Source organism: Saccopteryx leptura, chromosome 8 (assembly GCF_036850995.1).
Source record: "Saccopteryx leptura isolate mSacLep1 chromosome 8, mSacLep1_pri_phased_curated, whole genome shotgun sequence".
In the NCBI taxonomy this organism is placed as follows: Eukaryota; Metazoa; Chordata; class Mammalia; order Chiroptera; family Emballonuridae; genus Saccopteryx; species Saccopteryx leptura.
In genome coordinates, this window is record NC_089510.1 from 67,352,411 (window position 1) to 67,378,468 (window position 26,058).

At 41.1% G+C, this 26,058-nt stretch overlaps 1 protein-coding gene across 2 annotated transcripts in view; it reads left to right on the forward strand.

Annotated features, from left to right (window-relative positions):
• Positions 1 to 25,245, forward strand: part of ETV5 (ETS variant transcription factor 5) — a 65,302-nt gene extending 40,057 nt beyond the window's left edge. For both annotated transcript variants that reach the window (XM_066347234.1, XM_066347233.1), the window contains exons 8-13: positions 7,539 to 7,798; positions 9,893 to 9,952; positions 14,331 to 14,399; positions 14,560 to 14,729; positions 19,242 to 19,343; positions 22,756 to 25,245. In XM_066347234.1, coding sequence (XP_066203331.1) covers positions 7,539 to 7,798; positions 9,893 to 9,952; positions 14,331 to 14,399; positions 14,560 to 14,729; positions 19,242 to 19,343; positions 22,756 to 22,974 — 880 coding nt within the window. In that variant the 3' untranslated portion in view covers positions 22,975 to 25,245. The remainder of the gene's footprint in view (positions 1 to 7,538; positions 7,799 to 9,892; positions 9,953 to 14,330; positions 14,400 to 14,559; positions 14,730 to 19,241; positions 19,344 to 22,755) is intronic.
• The last annotated feature ends 813 nt before the right edge of the window (positions 25,246 to 26,058 follow it).

The following is a 26,058-nucleotide window of genomic DNA, read 5'->3' on the forward strand; positions in this document are numbered from 1 at the left end:
TTTTCTAAAATTGTGATTTACTAGATATTGCTCATTCTCTAAAGATACAGGATAGATTAAGAGAGTTAATATATTCAAGTTTTTCTCTTGTTTCTACTTCCTCTCTTAAAGTCCATCCCTGATAAATTGCTGTTCATTTTTGTCCTTCAGATTTTGTAGCTTTTAGAGAATGAAGAACTTCACTGTCAGTCACATTTGTAGCCCGGTCTGGAATGAAATTAGTGTGACTGATTGATGCACCTTGACTCTGTGCACTCCTGTTACTAGCATGTTATCTGTGGCAGCATAAACACACTGTGGGATCTGTAACTGAGTTTCAAAGATGCTTACTAGAACCTTCTTTATAAGACTCAATAATGCACTTTAATACGAGTGTTTTTAGTTCTGAATCTTAAGAGAGCTTGTTTTCAGCATTATACCATGTTTATGGTAGGTTTTTTGTTATGTTTTAATCAGGCTAAAGGACATTTCCTTCTATCTCTAGTTTATTGAGAGATTTTGACAGAATGGGTGTTGAATTTTATCCAACATCTTTTCTCCCTCTGTTGAGATAATCAGAGGAATTTCCTCTGATTTCTTACTGTGGAGATTTACATTGATTTATATGAAACCAACCTTGTATTCTTGTCATAAACCTAACTTATGCATTATATATTATCTTTTTGCATGTTTCTGGACTTGGTTTTCCCATATATATTTGGTACTTCTGTATTACTAAGATTGAGAATAATGTATACTTTTTCTTACATAGCCCTTGTTGGGTTTTAGCATTGAAGTTATACTCATCAAATGAGTTGAGTGTATCCTCTTTTTTATGTATTGAGAATAGTTCATGTAAAACTGGCATGCCTTATTCCTGGAATTTTTTGAAGAATTTGTCAGTAAAACTATTTGGGCCTGCTATTGTTTTTTTGGGAAAACATTTAATTACTGATTCAGCATCTTTACCTTGACTGTCTTGCTCTGGGATTTCTACTTAGTTGAATGAATGTAATAAATTATTTTTTCTAGGAATTTTTCCATTTTGTGTGAGTTTCTAAATTAACTGACATAAAGTTGTTTGTAATTATAAAAAATAAAACCTCTAGCATCTGTAGTTATCCCTTTTTTATGTTTTATATTTATCTAGACCTTTTTTCTTTCTTAGTTTGGCAGACAATATCATTCATCTTTACAACAAATCAATTTGGGCTTTACTCATACTCTGCTGGATGTTTTCAATTTCATTGACTTCTACCTTTACTAAAATACCTTATTTTTCTTTTCTTTCAATTTATTCTGTTTATTTTATAACTAATTTGGTTGGACAATTAGCTCATTAATTTATAGTGGGGGTTTTTCTTTATAGTATAAACATATAACCAAATAAAACTGCTAAGGCGAGGTGACCATACATTCAGTATTTCCCGGATCACTTAGGGTTCATGTCTTGTAATGTAATTGCTAATAGCCTACCCTTTTATTCCCCCAAAATATCCTGGTTGGGGCAATCAATTCCTCAAAATACCCAAATCCTGCTTACACTGTACCCCACAAATTCTGATTTGTGGTATTTCAAAAATTCAGTTCCAACTGTTTTCTGTTATTTCTTTTCAATCTTGAAGTTCTTTAAAATATATTTCTTTAATTTTCAAACATACGGGAGTTTTCTAGTTGTCTGGACTATATGATTTTTATTTACATGTCATCAAGAAAGTACATTAAAACAATTATAGAAACAATTGTAGGAACAGTATAGGCTAGTGCCTCTGGAGTTGGACAAACAAACCTGGGATTGGATCCCAGCTCTGTTACTTCTGATCTGTGTTACCTCAGGCAGGCAGTTACCTTCTCTGAGTGTTGGTCTCTTCTTCTGAAAATGGAGAATAGTAGATACCACATAGTATCACTGGGTGGATTAAATGAAATTATACTGTCACAGAGAAGGTATTCATTAAATGTTAACTTGTATGATAATTTTACTTTATAAAAATCACTTTTAGCCTGACCAGGCGGTGGTGCAGTGGATAGAGTGTCAGACTGGGATGCGGAGAACCCAGGTTCAAAACCCTGAGATCGCCAGCTTGAGTACGGGCTCATCTGGCTTGAGCAAAAAAAAAGAAAAAGAAAAAGCTCACCAGCTTGGACCCAAGGTCGCAGGCTCATGCAAGGGGTTACTCAGTCTGCTGTAGCCCCACGGTCAAGGCACATATGAGAAAGCAATCAATGAACAACTAAGGTGTTGCAACGAAAAACTGATAATTGATGCTTCTCATCTCTCTCTGTTCCCGTCTGTCTGTCCCTGTCTATCCCTCTCTCTGACTCTCTCTCTGTCTCTATAAAAATAAATAAATAAATAAATAAATAAAATTTTTTAAAAAATCACTTTTACATTCCATAAAAGAAAATATACTTGAGGAATCTTCTTTCTAAAATTATATAGATACCACAACTTTAGAAATTGCAAGTATTGAGATGTAAAAATACTCTTTATTCCTAATATTTTCTCTTTATCATCAGACTTACTGATGTTATACATACAAAAGTAATAGTACGTTCACTGTTTTATATTGGAAACATCTCATATTTACATCACCTTTTTTCTCCCATATGTGATCTTGAGAAATCAGACAAGCATCTAGGCCTTTAAAGTTTTATCACTCAATGTTTTATCACTGTTTAGATGGGCTTCTTTGAGTCTAACCAGAGCTGACAGGCCTCACAGAGCCCTGAGAGCTGTTACAGAGTTCTTTGGTGTGCTTTTAGGAACAGTGTTTGGGTTTTGTTTTGAAACAGTGTCTGGCTCTTGGTATATATGGCAGGAAAAATAAACATTAATGCAAGGTTGAATAGCATATTGCCATCCCGAAAATAAATTAGCACTCTCTTTCTGAAAAAGGAAACTGGATATTGGGTAGGTAACTAGTAGACTCTTATATTTTGTGTGTGTGATACAGTATTCTCTCTCAATTCCGTGAGATCTTTCCTTACATTTGCATAATTTCTGAATTTGGCTTGTTGTGGGCTGGGTGGGGGGTGGTACAGTTGATGGTGATGTTTGCAGGTATATCAAGAACCTAGCAGAGTGCTGGGCCCTGTTGCTTGCATTATCTTACATAATCTTTACAATAGATTTTTGGGATAGGTATCCTGGTTTTCCTTATTTTACTGATGAGGAAACTGAGGCTAGGAGCTGTTATGTAACTCATCCAAGGTCACATAGCCAGTAAGTGGTAAAGATTGGACTTCAGCTGTGTTCTGACTTCACAGCCACAGCCTCTTACCAAGCTATGCTGCTTTTCTACTGTCGATCTTCTTGTTGCCTTAATGGAAATATTAACTATTTGGTGCTGGTGTCTGGGCTGATCTTACATGTCATCTCTCAGCTGGCCTCTGAACTGTCACTGCTTCACCTGGCACCCACAGCCACTGTATAGCCTTCATCGAATCCACACTTTTCTTCTTTTTTCCTCTAAGCATGTGTTTACTCTGTGTGTTGGCAGCAGAAACCGAAAAGGAAATGCAGAAAAAGCATCTAACGGTTTTCATAACGTAAACCAAATGTTGGTAGCGTGGGTGAGCTCTTGGGAAGAAAGGCGCTATATAAATCTGACAAATAAATAAATAACTGGTTCTTTAAATAAACTGGCACTGAAAAGCCTTAATCTGTAACCTATTGAATTTAGGCTCCCTCAGTAGTCAGAAGTCTCCTTTTACTCACCAACTATGAGTTCACCAGAGCCAGAGCCCTGTTGGGATGAGTTTGGGGGCAAGGGAGAGGTTTGTCAGGAATAAGGCGGCTCTTCCATTGAAAATGACTGCCTGCCCCAGTAAACAAGAGGCATCTTTGTCATAGCTGTCTTATGTACACAGCACATTCTCAGATACTTCAAAAGGATTGCAGAGGGGGGGAGTTCAAATGAAGGTCAGTGAGTAAAGTTCATAGAATATATTTTAAGAAGAACTGAATTACTTTACTAATCTCTGCAAATAAAAACCATTATCAGCAGCAGGCTCTGAGAGAATCTTCCTTCCAAATATGTTGGTTTTGTGACCTACGCTTTAAGATCCCCTTTGCCACTTCCACTCCCTCGAAACTAACCAAGACTGAACAATCCAAATGATAGAATCTGTCTGCAGATCCCAGGCTCCTAAGTGTCATGAATCCTTGAAGTTATGCTGGGAGGGAGGGGACAGGGGCTTCTGGCTGATGCCCGTCTGGACGTACCTTGTCCTGAAGGGGCTGTACCAGGACAGGTCTAGGATTTCAGTCTGCAAGGTGAGAAGATGAGCCCCAAGCGGAAGTGGAGTGCTTGGGCCTGTCAGCTGCAGGGGCTCTGGTTACAGAATGGAGTGGTTCATGCCATCCCGGAGCCACCAGAGGAAGTGATTTGTGGAGGTCACCTTTGAAGGTGCTAAGATTTGGGCCGAGGGGAAATACAGAGCACAGTGCCCTTATTACTGTTCCTTCCTCCTAGTGTCAAGTTTGAGGACTTAATCAAGGTAAGGCCTTGAAAGTATCTTCATCTTTCTTTTCGATCCACTTCTTCAAAATTTTCTTCAAAAATTCAGGTTTGCAGCGTGCTGCTGGTGCATGTGTTCTAAATGTCAAATCTAAAACCTCGAGTTTCAAATTTACACTTCTTCAAAGACTATGCAAGCGTTTCCTTAAATAACAGCAACCTAGAAAATCTCGTTCCTGATGAAGTTCCTCTGTAATGCGTTCAGTGGCTCAGTGAAAGGCTGTCAACCCACTGAGCATTATAAAACTTGTTTATTACACAGGACAGGCAGGTTCTGATGCTTTTAGCGTCTGGGGTGAAAGGATAAGTATATGTAAAATTGTTTGGTTATCTTTATGTTATTAAATAATGATCTTTGGATGCAGCTTTTGATAGAGTAGTAAAGACCCTGATCTGAACAGTACTTTATCTGCGCCCAGTCTCTTCAGTTTAAGATTTTAAATCTTGATGTCCTACAAATCTGTTGGCCAGTTGTTGCCACAAAATGATTCAAATAAAATTCAAATTATCTAATTAAAGCTATTGTTAGTATTCAAGGTAAAAGTAGAGACCAAGACCTTAATACTGTTGATTTTAAAAACTTACTGAAGTTAGTTCTAAAATCCTTTACTCTTTCCCTGAAACTTGCCTTGTATTTTCTACCTGAGGACATATTCACAAATGCTTTTCTTTATATACATAGATTAGTGTCTTATGCATATTTCCTGGGTGGAGGCCTCACATTGAAGGTTACCATCTCTAACTTCTGCACCTGCCTTCATGATGTCTACCCGTCTGTCAGTGATTACAGCTGTGCCAGAAACCAGGCTTTTGTAGACATGATTTTACTTTATCATTCCAGAAGCATTTTGTGTGTGTGTGTGTGTGTGACAGAGACTGAGAGGGAGAGATAGGGACAGACAGACATGAAGGGAGAGATATGAGAAGCATCAATTCTTCCTTGCGGCTCCTTAATCTTAGTTGTTCATTGATTGCTTTCTCATATATGCCTTGACCTGGGGGCTGCAGCAGAGTGAATGACCCCTTGCTCAAGCCAGCGACCTTGGGCTCAAGCCAACGACCTTGGGCTTCATGCCAGCGACCATGGGGTCATGTCTGTGATCTCACATTCAAGCCGGTCACCTCAGGGTTTTGAACCCGGGTCCTTCACATTCCAGTCTGATGCTCTATCCACTGCACCACTGCCTGGTCAGGTCATTCCAGTAGCATTTGGGTGGGTAAATACATCCCATGTTACAGATGAGGAAACTGAAACCAAGAAAATTGGCCCTCCATCACTTCCCCAGTATAGTGGTTTCTCTCCAGGACCTCAGGCTTTCCCTCCTACTACACTGTCTTCCCCACAGGACCAGGGCAGTTGGCATTCATCCTGATTTCTCTGAAGCTAAACAATGTTAATGAATGATACTCATTAATAAAAATAACAAAATACTTTTATTGTTCTGTCTTATTAAAATAATGCATATTTATTAAACTGAAGATGAGCAAAAAAGGAAAATCACCTGAAATCATAGCCACCCAAAGATAAACAATGTCAACATTTAGGTGCAAAAAAATTGTATAATACCACAATTTTTTTTTCTTTTGCAGAGATTTTATGCTCTTTGTACTCTTCTACAGCCTGCCTTAATATATCAAAAATTGCTTTGCTGGTTCCTATATATTTGTATATTGCATCATATATGATGATTCCTTTCAAGTAAATGGCTATATTACCATGTTCTTAACCAGTTCCCTTGTTAGACATTTGTACTGGTGACTATTTTTGTAGACATATCTAATCATATCTATGATTTCAGTGATGTATCAGATGCAGGTTTATTAACTGCCTGCTCGTCCTCTAAGTAACAAGGAAAAAATATTTCTCCCTCATGATTACTAATGAAGTTAAACTTTTTGTTTGTTTATGACTGTTAGTATTCCTTCTTTAGTGATTTTTCTGATTTATGTCCCTTTACCCATTTATCCTGTTGGGATGTTCATCTTGTATTGATTTTTAAAAGCCCTTTATGTCAACAATACTATTAACATTGCTGTATTTGTTAGAGAATTTTTTCCCAGTTGGTTTAATTTTGGGGTTTGTTCCTGGTATTTTCTGACTACTACAGATTTTTTCCCCTAGTTTGTTGTTTCTTTATTCATTGTGTTTCTGGTGTTTTTTTAACACACAGGTAATTATTAAATGAGGTATATCCATATTTATCTTGATTTCTGCTATTGTTACAATATATAAAAAGATTCTTTTCCCACAAGATTATATGTTTTTATATATTCTTTACTATTATGGTTTCACATTAAATCTTTATTCAATATAAAATTCACTTAAGCACATGGCATAAAACAGAAGTTCAGCCTTTCCCTCACTAATTTGAAATGCCTACCTTAACAAGTTGTAAATTTTGGACTGTATCTGACCAGTTTTGACTTTACATTCAATTCTTTTGACATCCCTATCTTTCATTTCTTACATTCCTGTCTTAATTATTGTTACTTTATAATATTTCTCAATATTGAATAGATCATTGTTTCTTTTAAATAAAGTTTAGGATCATTTTGCAAGTTGGTTGGGAAGACATTGCTTTTATAGAATAATTTTCAGTGAATCAGTAGCTTCAAAGTTCTAAATATTTTTTAATTAGATCTCTCTATGTACAGGTGAGAGAATGAGTGAAATAGTGAACAAATATATATGTATATGTTAGGGCTGTTTGCAGGTAATTGGTTTTATATATTCAGATATATAATCTGACCCAACATTATAGATAGACTGTACATGAATGAAATAAACATGCTTGGAAAATAAGAGGCTACCATGTCATTGCTCTGATTGGTTTTTTTCAATTCCTGACTCAGGAAGTTTGAAATGTGTGATACAATTTTGGAAAGAGTGTAAAATATGCAGAAATAAGTATTAATAAGTACTTTGCAAGAAATTTTATTAATCTGAATGTCTAATCTTCAATGATAAGTTATAGTAAGTATTAGTGATATATTGTTTAATGTAATTAAACAATATAACTACTTTTCTTCTTGCAGATTTCAGAGACAGCTGTCTGAACCCTGCCACCCCTTCCCTCCTCAATCAGGAGTTCCTGCAGATAATCGCCCCAGTTACCATCGGCAAATGTCAGAACCTATTGTCCCTGCAGCTCCCCCACCCCCTCAGGGATTCAAACAAGAATACCATGACCCACTCTATGAACATGGGGTCCCAGGCATGCCAGGCCCCCCAGGACATGGGTTTCAGTCACCAATGGGAATCAAGCAGGAGCCCCGGGATTATTGCGTTGATTCAGGTTAGTAGGAAATCATGCTATTTCTTACTTCATTTTCTCATTCATCTTTTTAGGCATTATTGAATGTCTTCTATATGGAAGGCTTTGGGGAGTAGCTTTATAAAATTTGTTCTCAACATACTTAGGAGCTAGTAAAGCGGACATGTCTGTGCGTAACTGAATATAAAACAAAAAAATAAATGCCATGAAAATGGTAGGAAGTGCAGGAGGCATTCAGAAGTGGTGCAGGTACACCAGTGAGGCCTCGTCTGAAGGTGGTGGGGGCCCAGTCTCCATGATGTTCTTGTTAAGACCTAACATCTTAAGGTTGCTGGACACAAGGAATATTATTTCTTCATTTTAGTTCTGCCCCTAATTCTGTGGCTTTCTTTGTGAATACAACAGACTCATAAACTTTCAATATAAGTATGGAGGAGAGCCCACACATAGGATGGGATTCTTTCTATTCTTGAAATGAAGGGTATCCTGAGAAAGCACCTGATGTGCCATAGCTCTGTGCGGTGCTGGGCATACCATGGAAAGGGTGTCCTGTTGGTTGCTTCATGGGATTAGCTGTTCTACTGCAAGGCTTTCATCTGGGAAAGTTCCTGTGTCCTTCAGCAGCTGCTGCTGTACATGGGGAGAGGTATAACTCATTAGGGCACCTATTGTTTGTTTATTGGTTATTCTTATCTAGAACCTTAAGCATAGAAAGTTTAAGCTGTATTTGGAGCCCTCCTGTTCACCTCTCTCTCTCTTTCTCTCTCCCTCTCTCTCTCACACACACTCACTCACTCACTCATTCACTGACTATGTATGTATCTTAATTAGAGGCCAGATTTATTAAATGAGGTCGTTAGGGAAAGAGAGGGTTGAATTGCAGCTTGTACATTGAGAAACTGTTTCCTCCTCTTTATTTCTTCTTCTTTCAAAAATGACTTAAACTTTCTCACTCTTATTTATTTATTTGCATTGGTGCTTAAAGAATTTGAGGGTGATGGGTAGTTTCTAGCCTTCCCCAGGGTTTTTCTTGAAGACCCTAAGGAGGGGTGGGGCAGGATGTACTTAAATGGCTTTTGCAGGTGGAATAGGACAAAGAATTTACTCTGAGCGTCTTGTGAGATAATACATAGGTTGCTAAACTTAGGCAAAAATTGGTTATGGGAAAGGCTGGGGAGGTAAGCAGAAGGAAGACATCTGTTGCTTTATGATAGAAAAATTACCAAGTGTAGATATTGATAGCTTGTAAAATTTCCACTGGCATTCTTCCCGATGGTGTTGATGTGTTATTCTCAGGAGTAGGCATGACCAGCAACATCTTTCCTTCGGGATTGACATTTTAATGTCCTGATGAGTTTTTCACCCACCCTGCTAGCAAGACACTCAGCAGATGTTACCATATCTGTAATTTTTTTATCTGAGCGGTCTTCCTGGCATGTAGGCGCATCTATGGGCACAGCTCAACTCCTTGTCTTTTCTCCCAGTGGACATCTTGATAACAGGATGGCAGCAGAAGAGATCGCTTACGCGTGGGTGTCATTCTGACAATTCCACACCATGAAAATGTACTTGCCAACCCCACTCATGCCAGTTCTTGTCCTAGCTTCATAGCTTCAGATCCCTTGATCTCTTTGGCCTAAAAATACCTTCACCTCCTGCAGCAGAATTGGATGTGACCATCAGCTGTGAAGAGCAAATTGAGAAGATAGGAAGGGACCCACCCTCCCCCTCTCCATATCCCAAAACCTCAGAGTCATTATAGGCAGAAGGTCAGGACTGGCCTTTTAAAAGCCAGTTTCTTGTACCATTAACTCTCTCACCAGGTTTGGTGTTAAACTAATTTCTAAAATGGGCAAGTTGTGGGAATGAGGCATCATTTTTTTCTCTCAGTTCTCTTGATGAGGAGTCAAGAGTCCTCCTTTCTGATAGTGGGTTATATAGAGTTTTGCATGTTGCTTATTAGGGTGGTACCTTTTTCCTAGGACAAGACCAAAAAGACATGACCTTGGAGGAGGAGGTTTAGCGCCTTTACTTCAGAGCTGCAGTTCAACTGATGTGCTGATTCATTAGCGGAAGTGATTGACGAGAGTGTGTATGTCTATGTTTCTCTTTCAGAAGTGCCTAACTGCCAGTCGTCCTACATGAGAGGGGGATATTTCTCCAGCAGCCATGAAGGTAAGTAGCTTTAGAGAACAAACAAACAAAACAAAAAACAAAAACCAGGCCTGGTTGGTTGGCTCCATGGTAGAGCATCAGTCCAGAGTGTGGAAGTCCTGGGTTCAATTCCCGACCAGGGCACACAGGAGAAGTGCCCATTGCTTCCCCACCCTTCCCTCTCTCCTTTCTCTCTCTCTCTCTTCCCCTCTTGCAGCCAAAGCTCCATTGGAGCAAAGTTGGCCCAGGTGCTGAGGATGGCTCCATGGCTTCCGCCTCAGGTGCTAGAATGGCTCCAGTTGCAATGGAGCAGCAGCCCAAATGGGCAGAGCATTACCCCCGGTGGGTGTGCCGGGTGGATCCCAGTCGGGCACATGTCGGAGTCTGTCTCTCTGCCTCCCCTCTTCTCACTTCAGAAAAAAAAACCAAACAAACAAAAAAACACAACAGTATTCAGGGGAGCTTAAAATTACTCAGTTTCCAGGCTAAGATTTGAGAGCATAAGTTAAACCTTCCTCAGCTCATGAACCTGAGAGTTGTGATCATATTCTTCACTTATTTTGCACACAGGGTTTGAGACATGCTCCTGCGCATTGTGAGGACTGCCATCATTTTCAGTAGCAATGACCATAACTTTTAAGAGTTCAGAGGATAATATGAAGAAAAAAATGAACCAACCTGGTTTCCACATTTCCATACAAGGAGCTTATATTGCTGTCTATAACACTGTTGGCCTAAACTGGAACTTTAGAGTTTTATCCTGACTTAAGATCGTAGGTTTAGGACTTCTCTTCTGAACATTGAAACAGGAGAGGGGTTTTTTCCTTAGAATAGCTTCCCCAGAAGTGTGTCTTGTTTTCCATCATATTCATCTCTCCATAAATATCTACAGCAGTGATTCTCTAAACCCATTGCATCAGCTTCATCTGGAGCTTGTTAGAAATGCATATTCTCAGGATCCACCCCAGACCAACTGAGTAAGAAACTCTCAGCACTCTGCTCTAACAACCAGGTGATCTGATGCACCCTCAGGTCTGAGAGTCTGGGAACTGCCATAGGGTAAGAGTCTCAGCTCTGGATACACATTAGAACCGTCTGGAGAGCTTTGAAAACATTTGGTGTCCAATCTTCAACCAGAGCAATTAAGTCAGAAATTCTGGGTTGAGACCCAGGAGTTAGTAGTTTCTAAAGCTCCCCAGGCGATTCTGTTGTGCATCCAAAATTGACAACCACTCTTCTCTAGAGTTTTTAGAGGAAGGTTGAAAGGACTGATAAAACAGCACATTGAAGCCACAGCGTTGGCTTCAATGAGTAATTGCTTCCCTCTGACTTGGTTAGAGGGGAGACCAAATGTTGTTGCCCTGGACACTGGGGATATTCTGAGTGAGTGTCCAGCCCTGGAAAGGAAGGACTGTCTCCTGGACCTCTGACTGATCGGCACAGCTGTGCAGGGCCCTCTTCCAGGTTCCCGCATGTTTCTACAGAAGCAGTTGATGTCTGCAGCAGGCAAACTAAGAGGGAGTGGGGGGAAGAGAGGGAGGAAAACATTTTACATAATTACAACATTGAAAAAGGAGCATGCTTTTAAAGGAAATATTTTTAGTAAGGCACTGGGCTGCTTACTACACACAGAATGTCTGGGGACTTTGTGTGTTTTCCCCCACTCCTTCCCATTCCTCCCCCTGCCTCCACACACAGTGAAGAAGTTCATTTCAAAGGGACCTGCATTCTTAATTGCTCTAAATTACTCTGACATGGTCTTCCTCTCGTGTACAGGCTTGACCACAGATGCCGGTGAAAACAGTTAGTGAAACAAGTGTTTCTGATTGGCACCTCCGCTTACCAAGACAGCCACCTGCCTTAGCGTTCACCTGGGATCTTTGCATACTGTTTTGAATCTCTCGTTTCTACTTTGCCCCTCAAACCGGTCCTTCCTTCCTGCCACCTTTATTTGAGTGATTAGATAGTTGTCACCACAACTGATGTAACCACTGGCACAAATTCAACTGACTTAAATTTCACTTAAACCAACAGCATCTTCCAGATGTTTTAGAGGAACCACATGTGGTGATAACTAGAAACCACAAATACATCAAAATAATACTCATGGGCAGGCCTTCGTCTGATTTGTTTGAACATTATCTAGATTTTCATTTCTTTTCTCTATATACTATGACTGTATTATCTTTACCTTAAAGGGAGAAAAGCTTTAAAAATAACATGGCAAGTCTAACAGGTGTGTGAACTTTGAAGTAGTATACTCATAATGATTATAATAAAGCCATTCAAACATCACTGGAGTGATCAACATCCATATGGAAGTCAGGAAATGTATAGCTTCCTGGCAGCCAAGGCAAAAAGCATGAAGCATGATGGACTATGTAATTCTGGTTGATAATATAAAGCATACCACTTTGTCACAGAAATCAGTTTTCTAGTATCAAATTAGAAAATAAACGTAAATAAATGTATCATGAGTCACTGAATCCCTGACGTATAAGCTAGCATTGTAGTCTTAAATCTTTTTATTAATGGAGTCTATAGATTCTCTCATTTATTGAAAAATTATTGAGCATTTATGTACTAGGTGCTATCAAGACACTTACCATAATGTGCAATTAATGATCTTAACTTTTTCTAACTATCATTCATTGCACACTTACCTACCAGGAGCTATTCTTGGTGCTCTGGTGTAACGATAAATAGACTCAAGGAACAGAAGATAGAATTAACACATTAAATTCTCACAACCCTATAAAGTAGGGATTATCCTCCCTGGTCTTCAGATGAGGAAACTGGAACACAGAAATTAACCTGTTCAAGGTCACACAGCTAGTCTAGGTCCGTCGGTCTGGCTCCAGGGCCCACCTGTTTGATGTTCCCTACTATACTATGTCTCATTTCCTTTTCTTTTTCCTTCTTGATTGTCTGTCTCAACCAGTGGGGATGCAAGCTCCATGAGAACAAGCACCGAGTCTGGTCCTTCTCGTTGTCTTCCTCGTTCTAACACAGTTCCTGGCAAAAACATTTATTGAATTAAATAATAAATAAGTGACAATAAAACATACATCCTTTGAGGTAGTTAAGCAAACAGAGAAATAGTGCTTGGAGCTGAGGAAACAAAAATGAATAATCCAAATCTCAGAACACTCTCAGTTTCCTTTAAGTTGGACAGTGATTTCCCAGCCTTGGGCCTCCTGAAAATGCTGCTGGTCCTGCCAAGAACTTGATCTGAGCTGATTATGAAGAAAGAACCGCAGTTTGTTTCTTGGCGCCTTACTTGTGGATTTTTCAAGTTAGAGCGAATCCCTCTCAAACTCTGACAATAGCCCTTCAGGGTAGAGTGTCCTTGCCTGCCCGTCCCCGCTGCATACCCGACTGCAGACACCTGTACTGCACAGCAGTGAGTGGACCCGAGGACTGAGCCCAGGGAGCATCTTGTCCGGGACAGGAGCTCCTGGAGCTTCCTCCAGAGAGGTGTGCTGGTCGGAGAGAGTGCGCTGGGGCGCTCACACCCTGCAGCGGGCTAGACCACAGGGAAGGATGTGGTTCCCTGCGAGCCTGGCTGTTAACTGGCTTTGATTTGAACCTCTTATCTTGTCAGGGTGCCTGGTGACATATGGTGGTCAGCACAGAACGCACATTAGGGGTTTGTGGAGTAAGATGCCGCTTCATCCTTCCTTCATGACCCCTTTCACTTTTGCCCTAGTTTCATTTTCACTCACATAAGTTGTTGGACCAGTCAGTTCCCCCTTCCTGATCTCTGTTTTTTTTATCTACATAATGCATAAATTTTATCACTAGAAAGTCTCTTTAGATTCCTTCCACTGGGTCTATAATAGTAACTCCAGCCTGCTTCTGAAGTTATTGCAGTCCTCCACAGGCCCAAGTCTTCACTCATTTTGGCGACCTTCTCTCCCCTTCAAGCTCTTTCATAACTGGATGAGGGATGTGAGCAGCCTTGACAAGTTATGGGAAAGGGGTAAAATGGCGAGACTACATACAGATTAACCAAATTCATGCAGCTAGGCCAACTGAAATAGATGAGGTGTCTTTTCAGATATAAAGGCTTAGTCACAGCAACACTGATCCATACAGACATCCTAAGCAAGATGTGAAGGAACTTACTGGTGACTCAGTGCTTCCCCAAAGTCTTAGCTCTAAGAGTAGGAATCAATGCCACTCTGAGACTTGGGTGATTACATCAGAACACAAATGTCTTAAGTCCTTTGAAGTCCCCCCCCCCCAAATTCAGTCTGGCATATAGATATTGCAGTTAATACGGCTTAGGCACCAAATGGTAGAATCCCATTTTAGTTCTTAAATCCAGAGTTTTAGTAGAACACAGAAAGAATTTGTTAAGCACCATGGTCTTTTTTTTTTTTTAATTCTCCTTCAGGTTTTTCATATGAAAAAGATCCCCGATTGTACTTTGATGACACTTGTGTTGTTCCTGAGAGACTGGAAGGTGAGTACCCCACCCCGTTTGTTGCTAAGCTGGAGGGTTGGAGATGTCAGAGGACCTCCATCAGTCTTATTAACATCAAGTTGGCATTAATTCTTTTTTTGCCCAATCACCTGAGAAACTTAAGACTGAAGTATTGCATATGCATCTTTGTCCCAAATAGGCAAAGTCAAGCAAGAGCCCACCATGTATCGTGAGGGGCCCCCTTACCAGAGACGAGGTTCCCTTCAGCTGTGGCAGTTTCTGGTTACCCTTCTTGATGACCCGGCTAATGCCCACTTCATTGCCTGGACAGGCCGGGGCATGGAGTTCAAGCTGATAGAACCTGAGGAGGTGAGCACTGATGCGGGACTTGAAGGATTTTTTATTTTTTGATGCTGATGATGTTTGTTCTTGTTGAGCTCCCCATTGAAGCTTTTTACTGTGTTAAATATGCTCCTCTCATTCTGATTCTGACCTGGCCAGTGGGTTTGGTAGTGCCCTTCTTATTAATAGCACAGTTTACAATTCATGGACCAGCATAGTAGAATACATGAAAATGTGTTAGTAATACTTCTGTCAAGTCTGGGGAAGCCATAAAGACATCCCAATGAGGTCTGTTTTCCCTCTTGAAAACTGATTTCCAAGTGTTGTTTCAGTGATAAACTTGTTTTGGTGTTGGCCCTCATATGTCATAGCCTGAATATGAGGCTATGGAACATTTCTGTTGACACTTTGGTAACATATTCCAGGATGCAGCTACCCCACTATATATTTCAAGTGGCTCTAACCTAAAGAAATAAAGTAATCAGAGATGGGTTAATCTTGTGAGTTTAGAATTATTTTAAGTGTGTATTTGACAAAATAGTTCAAATTTTGTCAAACCTTCATTATTTTGTTAATAGAAGAAGAAACACTGTTAACATTGTCTGTCCAGAACTGTTGACAAATAGGTCTATGGACAGAATCAATACCATTTCTTCAGTGGAGAGGACACATCATAGAACCCCTTTTCGGAATATCACACAACAAAGTAAATTAAATTAGGCTCTCAGTTTGGCATAGGGGTTGATTTTTTTATTTCTATTTAATTTAGAATCTAGAGAGATTATAAATGAAAAAGAAATAGCCCTGAAAATCTGACATATGCTTCTTGTAGTAGCATGTATGTAGGCATTATATATTGAACCAACAGAGCAAAAGATTTCTTTGGGTTATGTGTAATTGAAATAGGAACAATGTTGTTGTTTTTTAAGTGAGAGGTAGGGAAGCAGAGAGACAGACTCCTACATGCGCCCTTACCGGGATCCACCTGGTAAGCTCTGCCCATCTGGGGCTGCTGCTCCGTTGCTAGACAACTGAGCTAATGAGGCTATGGAGCCATTCTCAGCACCCAGTCCCAACTTGCTCAAACCACTTGAGCTATGGCTGTGGGAGGGGGAGGGGTGGAGAAGCAGATGGTCGCTTCTCCTGAGGGCCCTGACTGGGAATCGAACATAGGACTTCCAAACACCAGGCCAACACTCTACCACTGAGCCAACCAGCCAAGGTGGTAACAATGTTCTTAAAACACTTGAGCAAGAACTGTAGTTTTAAATGTTCCATCAATTTCAGGGCTTATGTTAGCACACTAAGGGGATACATTGGTAGGAGGGTCAACAACAGGAGGTAACAGCTAAGCCCTTGGTTTGGAAGATGAAAATGGTCTGAAAGTTAAGAGAAAGAGAATAATGTGAATTGGAGGCAATTACAAAAGGATACACATGTATGGGGTTCCTTATCTTCTGTCAGTCATGAAAATGGAAATGTGTCAACACCCTACGTTGTGAATAGTTTCTGTTGAGACTTAATATACCTTCAAAGCCAGAGTTTGGTGCTGCTGTGTTTTCTAAGCGTTTTATTTATGAGGAAGTCATGTAGAAACGGAGCCCTGTTTTAGGCATGCAGCCATGCTGGAGAGTCATCGGCCTCACAGCCTGGAGTATGTGAGGCTTGAGAAGAGCATGTCACCTAGACTCACTGAGGCATTTTGAAAGTAAATCTGTCATGTGGGCAAGCCCTTATTGATTTATCCAGGTCCACAAACAGGAGCTTTTATTACTTTATTGCCGTTGCCTCGGGCCTAAGCACAGGCTGTCCAGCTGCAGGTAAACCTGGTTATGACCCTTTGTAAAGCTGTTATTGAATCTTCTGTTCTCCTACCAGTGGTAAAGAAAATGATGAACAGATGGCAAAGGGACGCTGCTTTCTTTCTTAATAAAGAAACTAATATTAATCCAGACTGCTCATAAATGCCAAACATTCAAGTCACGTGAGAGGCCCGTGGTGGCCTTGAGCCTCCCTCAGCTGATTGGACAGCTTCAGGGAGTACTTCTTTCCACCCCACCTTGAAATCCCCATGCATTCCCTGAACCCTAAGTGTTCCATTCTCCTAACCCAGCACCGTTCTGTCCCCCCTGTGCACTCTAGCCTTGGAACATGCAGCAGTCCTCACGTTTGGTTTGGTTTTCCACGCTACTCCTTGTCGGTCCTTCTCATGTTAATGTCAGGAAGATACCAACTCCTCGAAAAAGCTGTAAGAAGTTATTGGGGGAGGGAGAAGCTTGAAGGGTGAAGTGGAGGAAGAAGCCGTTTGGGATGTAATTGTAGGCAGCTGTGTGGCTGAGTAGTGCACTCTGGGTAATTATCCATAATATCCATTACACTGTGCATGGAAATTGTGGTTTTAGAACTACGTTTTGGCAGGCCCCCTAATCAAATGTCTTTTGATAGTCATCCAGCTTAGCACCCTCTCAATTATGACTGACTCGGCTTTAATCTGGAGCCATTTTAACTGTGAATCTGCATTAATGATATTTTGGGGGCAGGGTTGTTTGTTGAACATGTGGCAGATAGCTGGTGCCATGAGGAGGTGTAAAAGATGGGCTGTGGAAAGAGCTGCTCCCCTGCTCTGGGTGCTCTGTCTTGAAAGGGGAGGGAAAGATCTGTGGGTTGTTTTAACTCCTTCAGCCTGCATCCTCAAGATGCCTGTTATCAAAGTAAAGACTAGGAAAGATGAAAGGCAGAAAGAGCTGGGAACAAACCATTCCTGGCTCCCCTCACCCCAGAAATGAAACAGCCTTAATTTCCAGCTGTTCTGCAGTTGTGCTGCATTATGCATTACTGCAGAAGGAGCAGCCCTGGTGAGGGCTACTGAATCATAGAGCCCGGGCCCAAGAGGATGAGTCAGTAACTATGGCTACCACAGATGCTTTGAAGTCTGTGCATACACAAAACCTCTCTCCAGTAAGCTATTACATAAGTAAGTGACTGCACAGAGGCACAGAGAGGTTGTGGCTGAAGTGGAAGAATAGTCAAGAATAGTGTTCCCCCACTAAGTACAGAAAAATGATGAGACTGGGCTTCTTTTAACGGTCCCTACATCACTGTGGCTGACAGTAGTTTAAGTACGTTTCATAATATCATTTCTGTTGAACAGGATAGAAGGACATATATTAGTTTAGCAGCTTTCCCTCTATACCACTATTTCCAGATGTGATTTTTGGTTAATTTTACCCTTTTGGCTCTTTCAAAGATAGAGTTGATGGGTGTATTGTGTAGAAAGCAGTAGACCCAGGGACATTGTGTGTGCATAGGGGCATGAAGTAAACAAATGGAAATTTTAACTTTAACAGTTTCTTACAAGGCAGAGTGCAATCATGGCTATTAAATTATTCTGATGTAATTAGGACAGATGCATTCCTCCTTACTTATCAGATCACTTCTGATATTAAAGGTCATTTTAGAATACTGAGTTCAGATGTTGTTTCCATTTTGCCCAAGGACTTGAAGCAAAATGCTGTTTTAGGATCTACTTTTCCACTTGTAATCTCCCTACCTGCCATTCCATGTTTAACAGTTGTTTTCTTTTTTAATGTCAAAGGAATGTGGTTAATTTTTTTTTAAGTTTTAAAAACTGACTTAAAATGTTCAAAACATGACCCCTGGTTTGTATACATTTAAAGACCTCTGAGAAGACTCACATTTCCAGGGTTGTTCTTTTTCTACCTTGACAATTGTCATTATAAGTAGGGTTTGAGCTGTTGGGATACTTGAGAAAAAATTGCTTGGCCGTTCTGATAATTGGGTAAACTCTACTAGGAACTTTTCTGGCTATGAGGCTTCTTTGCCCACAGCTCCAATTACTTCTCCCCATCACTACACCTCAGGTGGACTGGGTGGCCACAGTGCACTTCAAACTGTTTGGGAAACCTTGTTAATTTTTCATTAAGTGGATAATGGTGCTACATGTTTTAGTGTCCATTCTGCAAGTCTGCTGGGAGCAGGGGATTGGATGGCAGCAAGCTGAAACAATCTGATTCCCCCTTATTCCATGAGCTGCAATAAGTAAACATCTCCCAGCCCCTCTCCAATCTTATTAGAATTGAACTTTTGCTCTTCTGGCCCATTAGCAACTCACTAGTGTGTTTCTAATGTTTCAGGAATGACCATTCTAATTATTCCTTATTGACTGCTACAGAAACCATAGCACTTAATGGCAACATGTTAATGGTGTATGGGTATTAGTCAATAATTCATATGTGGAGAAACAGTAGAGAGCCTGCTTCCTCTGGGACATTAGCCAAACCCTCTGTAATCTGACAGTACTAGGATTCTTCCACCTCCAGGTCTCACCTCTCAGCAGTTGTGACTGAATCATCACCTTTGTTGAATGTTTTGTCTTGAGGGAATTAAATGCTTTTTCTTCCAGGTCAGGGAAATGTAGCATTGACCAGAGCAGTCAGATTACAGAACTGGCTCTCCTGGGATGGGGAGAAAACCACTTTGCCTAGGGAACGAGTTTTCATTGCTTTCCTGTCTGTCCAGGTTGCTCGGCGTTGGGGCATCCAGAAGAACCGGCCAGCCATGAACTATGACAAGCTCAGCCGTTCTCTACGCTATTACTATGAAAAGGGCATCATGCAGAAGGTGAGCAGTTGTGAGACACTTAGCCCACTCTGACCACTTTCAAAGAAAGTGTCAAGGGCTTCTGTAATCAGACTGTTTATGATGGCTGACTGGAGAAAACATTAGCCTCAGAAGTGATTCTGTGGCGGGAGAAAGTCTTGGAAAAGCAAACTTAAAACAAGAGTCAAGTAAGATATAAAGAGTACCTGTAATGCTCTTGGGCATACTGAAAACCAGAGGTTCTGGGTGGAACATACCATAGCAAAATTAGGCTCCTCTGCTTTACTTAAACTGCCTCTAATTATGAAAATGTTGAGACACTTAGGTCAACTATTGTAATCATAACAGAGCATGTGCAGGAATCGACCTGAAGGTTTCCACTCCCACAAACGTTTCGTTGTTAGAACAGCTTAGACCTCCAAATGTGTTGGTTTAATACTCTCAAAAGTGTTAGAGGAGTAAGAAAATCTTATTTCTCTTTTAGAACCTATGGAAACTAGAACTCGAGTTAAAAACCTAAGGTTTGTAAAGTGACAAGAGAATCACCTGGTAGCAGGTTGTAGAATAAAGGAGAAAGTGTATTTTTGAGAAAGACAGCACACAATCTTTATTGGGATAGGTGGAGGAGGGCCACGATCTTAAAGTCTTACGGATAGGCAAAAAGTGGGATTAGCAAAATCTTGGGTCTTTCTTAGCCTGATTTTCTCCTGTACCCAGATGCTAGCATTGCCACATGGAGACAGTCTTCATGGTGGTGGCTGCCAAGATGCACTTGGCAGAAGCTGACGGTTATTGCTGCTGGGAACTTGTCTATACTAAAGCCAGGTTGATCGTTCTCATAGGCAGGTGGTCATGGGTTTCCATGTTCCTGTTACCACCTTGAGAAATAAACAGTTTTTCATGGATGGGCTTTGGGATAAAATCCAGACATTCAAGCGCTTTATTCAGGTTCTAAGGCTATTTCTAGTCTGGATACCACTTAACTCCCATTTCCTCACTCATACTTGACAACTTTCACTAGCATAGCTATCTTTCTCTTTATTTAACAAAGAATACATCTCAATCCATATGTTAGCAAGCATGCTAAAAAATGAAAAAACCACCTTTTACACTACCATCCTATAAAAGAACTAGACCATTTCTACTATATTCATTACCTTGCCAACTTCTGTTTGTTTTCCGTCTGGGTAATCACCTGTTCACTCTATGAATCTGAAGTTCTCGGGCTGAGCTACATGGTCGCCCTTTCTGCTCCTGTTAGTACCAGCTCTTACCTCTGTCACTACCCTTCGCTCTGTGTTGTAAGTTCCTCCATTACTTGTTGGGTATCTTCCACAGGAGTATAAGTGCCTTTGGGCAGAATTGGGGGTTGAACTTCAGTGCTTGGCAAGGAGTTAATAGATACTGTAGGATAGGAAATCACCCTCTACCCTGCCTCCCTTTTTTAAGGGCACAATTTAGTGCTTCTTAATATATTCAGAGAGCTTTGCAGCCATCACCAGAATCAATTTTGTAACATTTTATCACCCTGAAAAGAAATCCCAAATCCATTAGCAGTCACTTCCCATTTTCTCTCAACTCCCCCGCCCCTTTTAGTGTTAGTATCATCAGGTAGAATCCTACATTCAGAAGGGAACCATTATGCCCTTACTTTTCTCAGCTCCAGCTCCAATCTGAGGGAATATAACCAAGCCACAATCACCTGAACTAATAGTAATGAGTTGCTGCTATGGCTAGTTTTTAGGTTCCTTAGGAAGTAGAAGAGAACTTGACTTCTGAGACGGAAACAAGAGGGGTACAGAAAGGGTCTGCAACAGGGCTCGGGTGGTTCAAATCCTAACACTCCCATTGAGTAGCTGTATGTGTGCTTTGAGGCAAGTCACTCTACCTCCCAAGGCCTCTATTTCCAATACAAATGTGGATAATAATTCCTGCCTGCTCTAATCTTATAGGTAACATATTTGAAAATGTTCCAGAAGGAAATAATGTGCTATCCAATGTAAGGGATTATTGTTGCATTTATTATATGACCTGTGAGTAAATGAGAACTAAATAAAAGCTTGGTAGCATGCCAGCCTCTGAAGACTTAGAAAAGCTGTAGACCCACACCCTCAGTTTTTGAAAGAGAAAATAGAGGTTCACAGAGGCTAACTAAGGACTTGCTAAGGACTGAACTGGGACTGGAAGCCATCCGCTGTGGCTTTTGATCTAGTATTATCTCCCCTCTGCCCTCCTGCTTCACTCTTCCCCGTGTGTGAACTGACTCGTCAGTGGGAGAACCAGACATTTCATGTAAAACTGGCTTAGAAAACCAAAATAGGGACGGTTTGTATGTGTCTGCCACACCTTATAACTTGCTTGGTAAGGATGCTAAGCATTCTAGTTTCATACACACAGCCCTGATTTCTAGTGTTTGAGTTCTAAGGAACACTGTGCAGAGTGACTGGGTATAGAAGTAACACCATAAAATAAGCTGTAGGACCTATTAAATATAATTATACCATTACCTCCACAACCTACCTCTGTAACAACTGACTTCTTAAACCCGAGATTTTGGAAACAAAGCTGTATTTCTGCAAGCAAAAAGATTTTAGAGTAATAACAAAGTGACTAAAGAGCAAGATAAAACTCAACATTTTGAATTTTTGAGTCTAAAATGTTTATCAGTACTTTTAACTGCTTTCCCTTGCCCCTCTGAATTACCTGAGCAAAGCTGATGATCAGGTTTGATTTTCAGTGCTGTGTGTTCTCCTGTACTGATGCTAACCAGCAGAGAATGGGTTCCAGTGACCTAGTTTGCTCATCAGCTACATCATGAGGCCTTTTGGTGCTAATAATATTATAATGTGTAAAATCCCTATAAGCTAATTTATCAGTTCTTCAGTGTAACTGAACTATGGAGTGAGTAATTTAAAACTGCAGGTAAGCCCAGAAGCAATTCTATTTGGCTTTGGAACAAACTTAAAATTTCCACATGGGCTCTTCGATCAAATTCCTCGCCCTTCAAAACAGCGAAGCTTCCTACGGAGCCTGAACTTTGGTGGTGACTAAAATCATGTCCTGGCTTCAGCATTGTGCCCTTCAGTCCTTCTACCTTCTCGTAACACCAAGCACCAGCCTCAGCATACCCTTCTTGCTAAGTTGTGACTGTAAGCCACTGACGATGTTCATCTAAAAGAACCTATCTAGTATGAATTTGACATTCAGATATGTCAACTGCTGAGCAGATAACAACACAACACTTGGCAGATAACAAGTCCCTCAGACATTTCAAAATAAACCTGAGTGATTTGGATATTCATTTACTAGTGAACCTCCTTTGGTCCCTGGCTTCCTGAGAGCTTGGTGACTTACAGATATCTCGTAGTTCTCCCCTTGGTCCCCAGCACGCCCTGTTCCAGCTGGGCCTTCATAGATGTGTTTTCTCTCTCAGGTGGCCGGGGAGCGATACGTCTACAAATTTGTCTGTGACCCGGATGCCCTCTTCTCCATGGCCTTCCCTGACAACCAGCGCCCGTTCCTGAAAGCAGAGTCTGAGTGCCACCTCAACGAGGAGGATACCCTGCCACTGACCCACTTTGAAGACCCTGCTTACCTCCTGGACACAGATCACTGCAGCAGCCTCCCCTATGCTGAAGGCTTTGCTTACTAAGTTTCTGAGTGGCTGAGCGGCCAAACCCTAGAGCTAGCAGTTCCCATTCAGGCAAATGAGGGCAGTGGTTTTGTTTGTGTTTTTGGCTGTTCCTAATGCTTGCCCTTTGAGTATTATCTGGAGAACCTAAGCTGTCTCTGGATTGGCACCCTTAAAGACAGATACCTTGGCCAGGGAGTGGGAACAGGGAGGGGCAGAAAAACCACCAAAAGGCTGGAGCCTCAGCTCTGATCCTAACAAGGTTTCTGGGGCGAGTTTGCAATGGAGCCCCCTTCCCATGGACAATATATGCAAAGCAATACCTTGTTCAGGTTAGTGCCCACAGACTGGGACAGGGTGTGTGACAATCTGCATTTATCATGGACTACTAAATGCCTTTACATGGAAGGGCTCTGTTTGCACACTTTATTGAAAATAAATCACAAACCCATAGGACAGTAGGTAAGCTAAGTTGGTGGCTCACATACCATGTAGGGTTAAAAATGTATCTTAAAATTCAGAGAGCTTGTCTAGCTGAAATGTTTCCCCTTGGTCTAGAAAGAAGGGGGAAAGTCAGAACAGCTGATACCCACTCCATGGTTCTCAAATAATAAACCATTGCTACTCTTGGGGACCTTCTGGCCACGTGGTCACCAAGTAGAACAAGCTCCCTTTCTCTTCCCAGTCACATGGCTGTATGTAGATGGCTTTAATTTTAGGAGAAGGGTGATTAACACTTTTGACAGTATTTTGTTTTGCTTTGATTTGGGGGATTGTTTTGTTTTGGTGGTTGTTTTGAGAAAACAGTTTATAAACTGATTTTTGTAGTTTTGGTATTTAAAGCAAAAAAAAAAACCTTTTGGTAACTGCACTGTGTCCCTTAGGACAGTGCCGACTTATGAAGACGCTGCAGCTTGAAAGGGGCTTTGTGGGGGCTTCCCCTTCGCTGTGTACCAGCCCTCGTTATTGCCTGCTTTGTGCTTTCTGCACGAGACAGCCTGATGGAACATTTGCACCTGAGTTGTACATTTTTGAGGTGTGCAGGGCAGCCTGGACACACTGCTTAGATTCTACGTGTATAGTTCCCCATGATCTCTCATGTGCCCTCTGGAAAGCAAGTGTACATAATACATGTCATATCCATTGGAAGCCTGGTCACCCGGTGGGAACCCTGGGGATTCTCCCCTGGGTATATGACTGACGACATTTTCCGTTTTACCAATTTGTTTTGTTTTCCTTAATTCTTGGACTTTAAACCCTGCATATGATTCAATAGGGTTTAAGACTTACATGTGACACTGACAGGTGAAATAATGCTCGCATTTTAGTTTCCTGCCACCTTAAAGAAAAAAAAGAAAAAAAAAAAGCTTATCTGATTGCTGTATTATATTGAAAAGTTTTAAACAACCCAGCTACAGCTATGTGGAAGATGAGCTCAAAGTAGAGAAAAAGTAACCGAGAAAGTGGCGGCCCTCACTGCCGGCTGCCGACGGCACTGTGTGCTCCCGTGACACCTGGCACGTTTGCTCTTCACGTGGGAAGGCCAGCGCTGGCCCAGCGAGGGAAGGACGTGCTTTGAGTTGTTTTTCCGTTGATGGCATGTTCCATAGTCTCCAGTGATTCCCCTTGTCACCAGCAGCACATTTGTGGAGAGGTTCACTGGGATAAGGGGTGTATTTTATAGCTATGGAAACATAAGGTTTTCCTCTGTTGGAGTTAATTAGCCCACAAAGGTGTTGAACCTATAGCTTGGGCCTTAATTAGCATTGTACTCTAATCAAAGGACTCTTTTCAGATCATATTTATAGCTTCCTAACCTACACATAGTCTATACATAGATGCATATTTTATCCTTGGCTGGCTAGAGATTTATTTGTTGTAAATGCTGTATAGGATTTGTTTTTTCTTTCTTTACTTATCCTGATTTGGGTTTGGGGGTTTGTTTGTTTGGGTTTTTTTTTTTTAATGGATTTATGCTATTTTAGCAAGAATGAAAATAATCCTCGTAGCCTGAGCTCTCCCTCCTGGCTGTAACTAAGTGGCCTGTGCCGTCATGGGACACAGAATGGAGGCATCACTGTTGCATTCCCATCGGACTCATGCACCTCCTAGATGGTTTTATTTCTTGTTTGTTTTGTTTTGCTTCTTTTCCAGAGTGTGGAAAGTACAGTGCAGAAAGGCTTTAACCTGCCAGTTGATTTGAAATACTTCCCCTGCGCAGGGCCGTTTGCATCCTGCCAAGCTGCGTTCTATTCTGTACTGTGTACAATAAATAAGTTCGCTTTCAGTTTCCCAAGCCTGAAACCTGCCTCTTTCTTGCCCTCAGTGGTCTGATTTTAAAGCAGTCAGAAGCTGCCTGGCTTTCCCTGGCTTTCTCTCTCCCCACTCCCTCTCTGTCCATCAACTGTTGAGCCTTACCAAGGACCGGGGAGTGAAGAGTAGTTTAGGGAACTGTTACCTAGAAATAGAGAGCACAGCTATTCTTTGACCTCTTAAACTCTGGCCAAAAATTTGATCCAAAGGAGTAGAGGTAGAAAGTCCTCCTCCCAGGCAGTGGTGAGCTGAGACCACACCACCCCTTGGAGCCCACTTACTCACAACAACTTAGTATGTTTTCATGTTTAGCTCATGTTTGGGCTCTCGATCATGTGAAGAGATTACTAACTCTAGGACTTAGGAGTTCCAAGATGATTCTAGCTCAGCCTCTTATATGGATACTTTAAAAACCGGTAAGAACTTAAGACCATTTATTTCCTAATTTTCCCCCAATAAGTTTCTATCTTAAGTAAAAATTTTGGTAATAGTTGGCCCCTTGGGAACAACAGCAGCAAATACTTAGGAAGGTTTTGCCTGTTTTGTTCTTTCTAACCATGCAGCAATAAAAATCCTCCAAACTTGTCTCTCATTGTTTCACTTGGGAAAAGTCTGGAAGAAAAGAAGTTTGCAGAGTTGTGTGCAGTATTATGCATTGTTAGTGTTCTGATTTCATCCTTTTTCTGCACCTTACCTTGGTCTTTTCAGGACTCCTATTACAGTAGAGAAAAAAGTAGAGCCTTTTTTCAGGCCTAACAGAAGGCTTTCTGTAAGTTTATCGACTATCTCTCT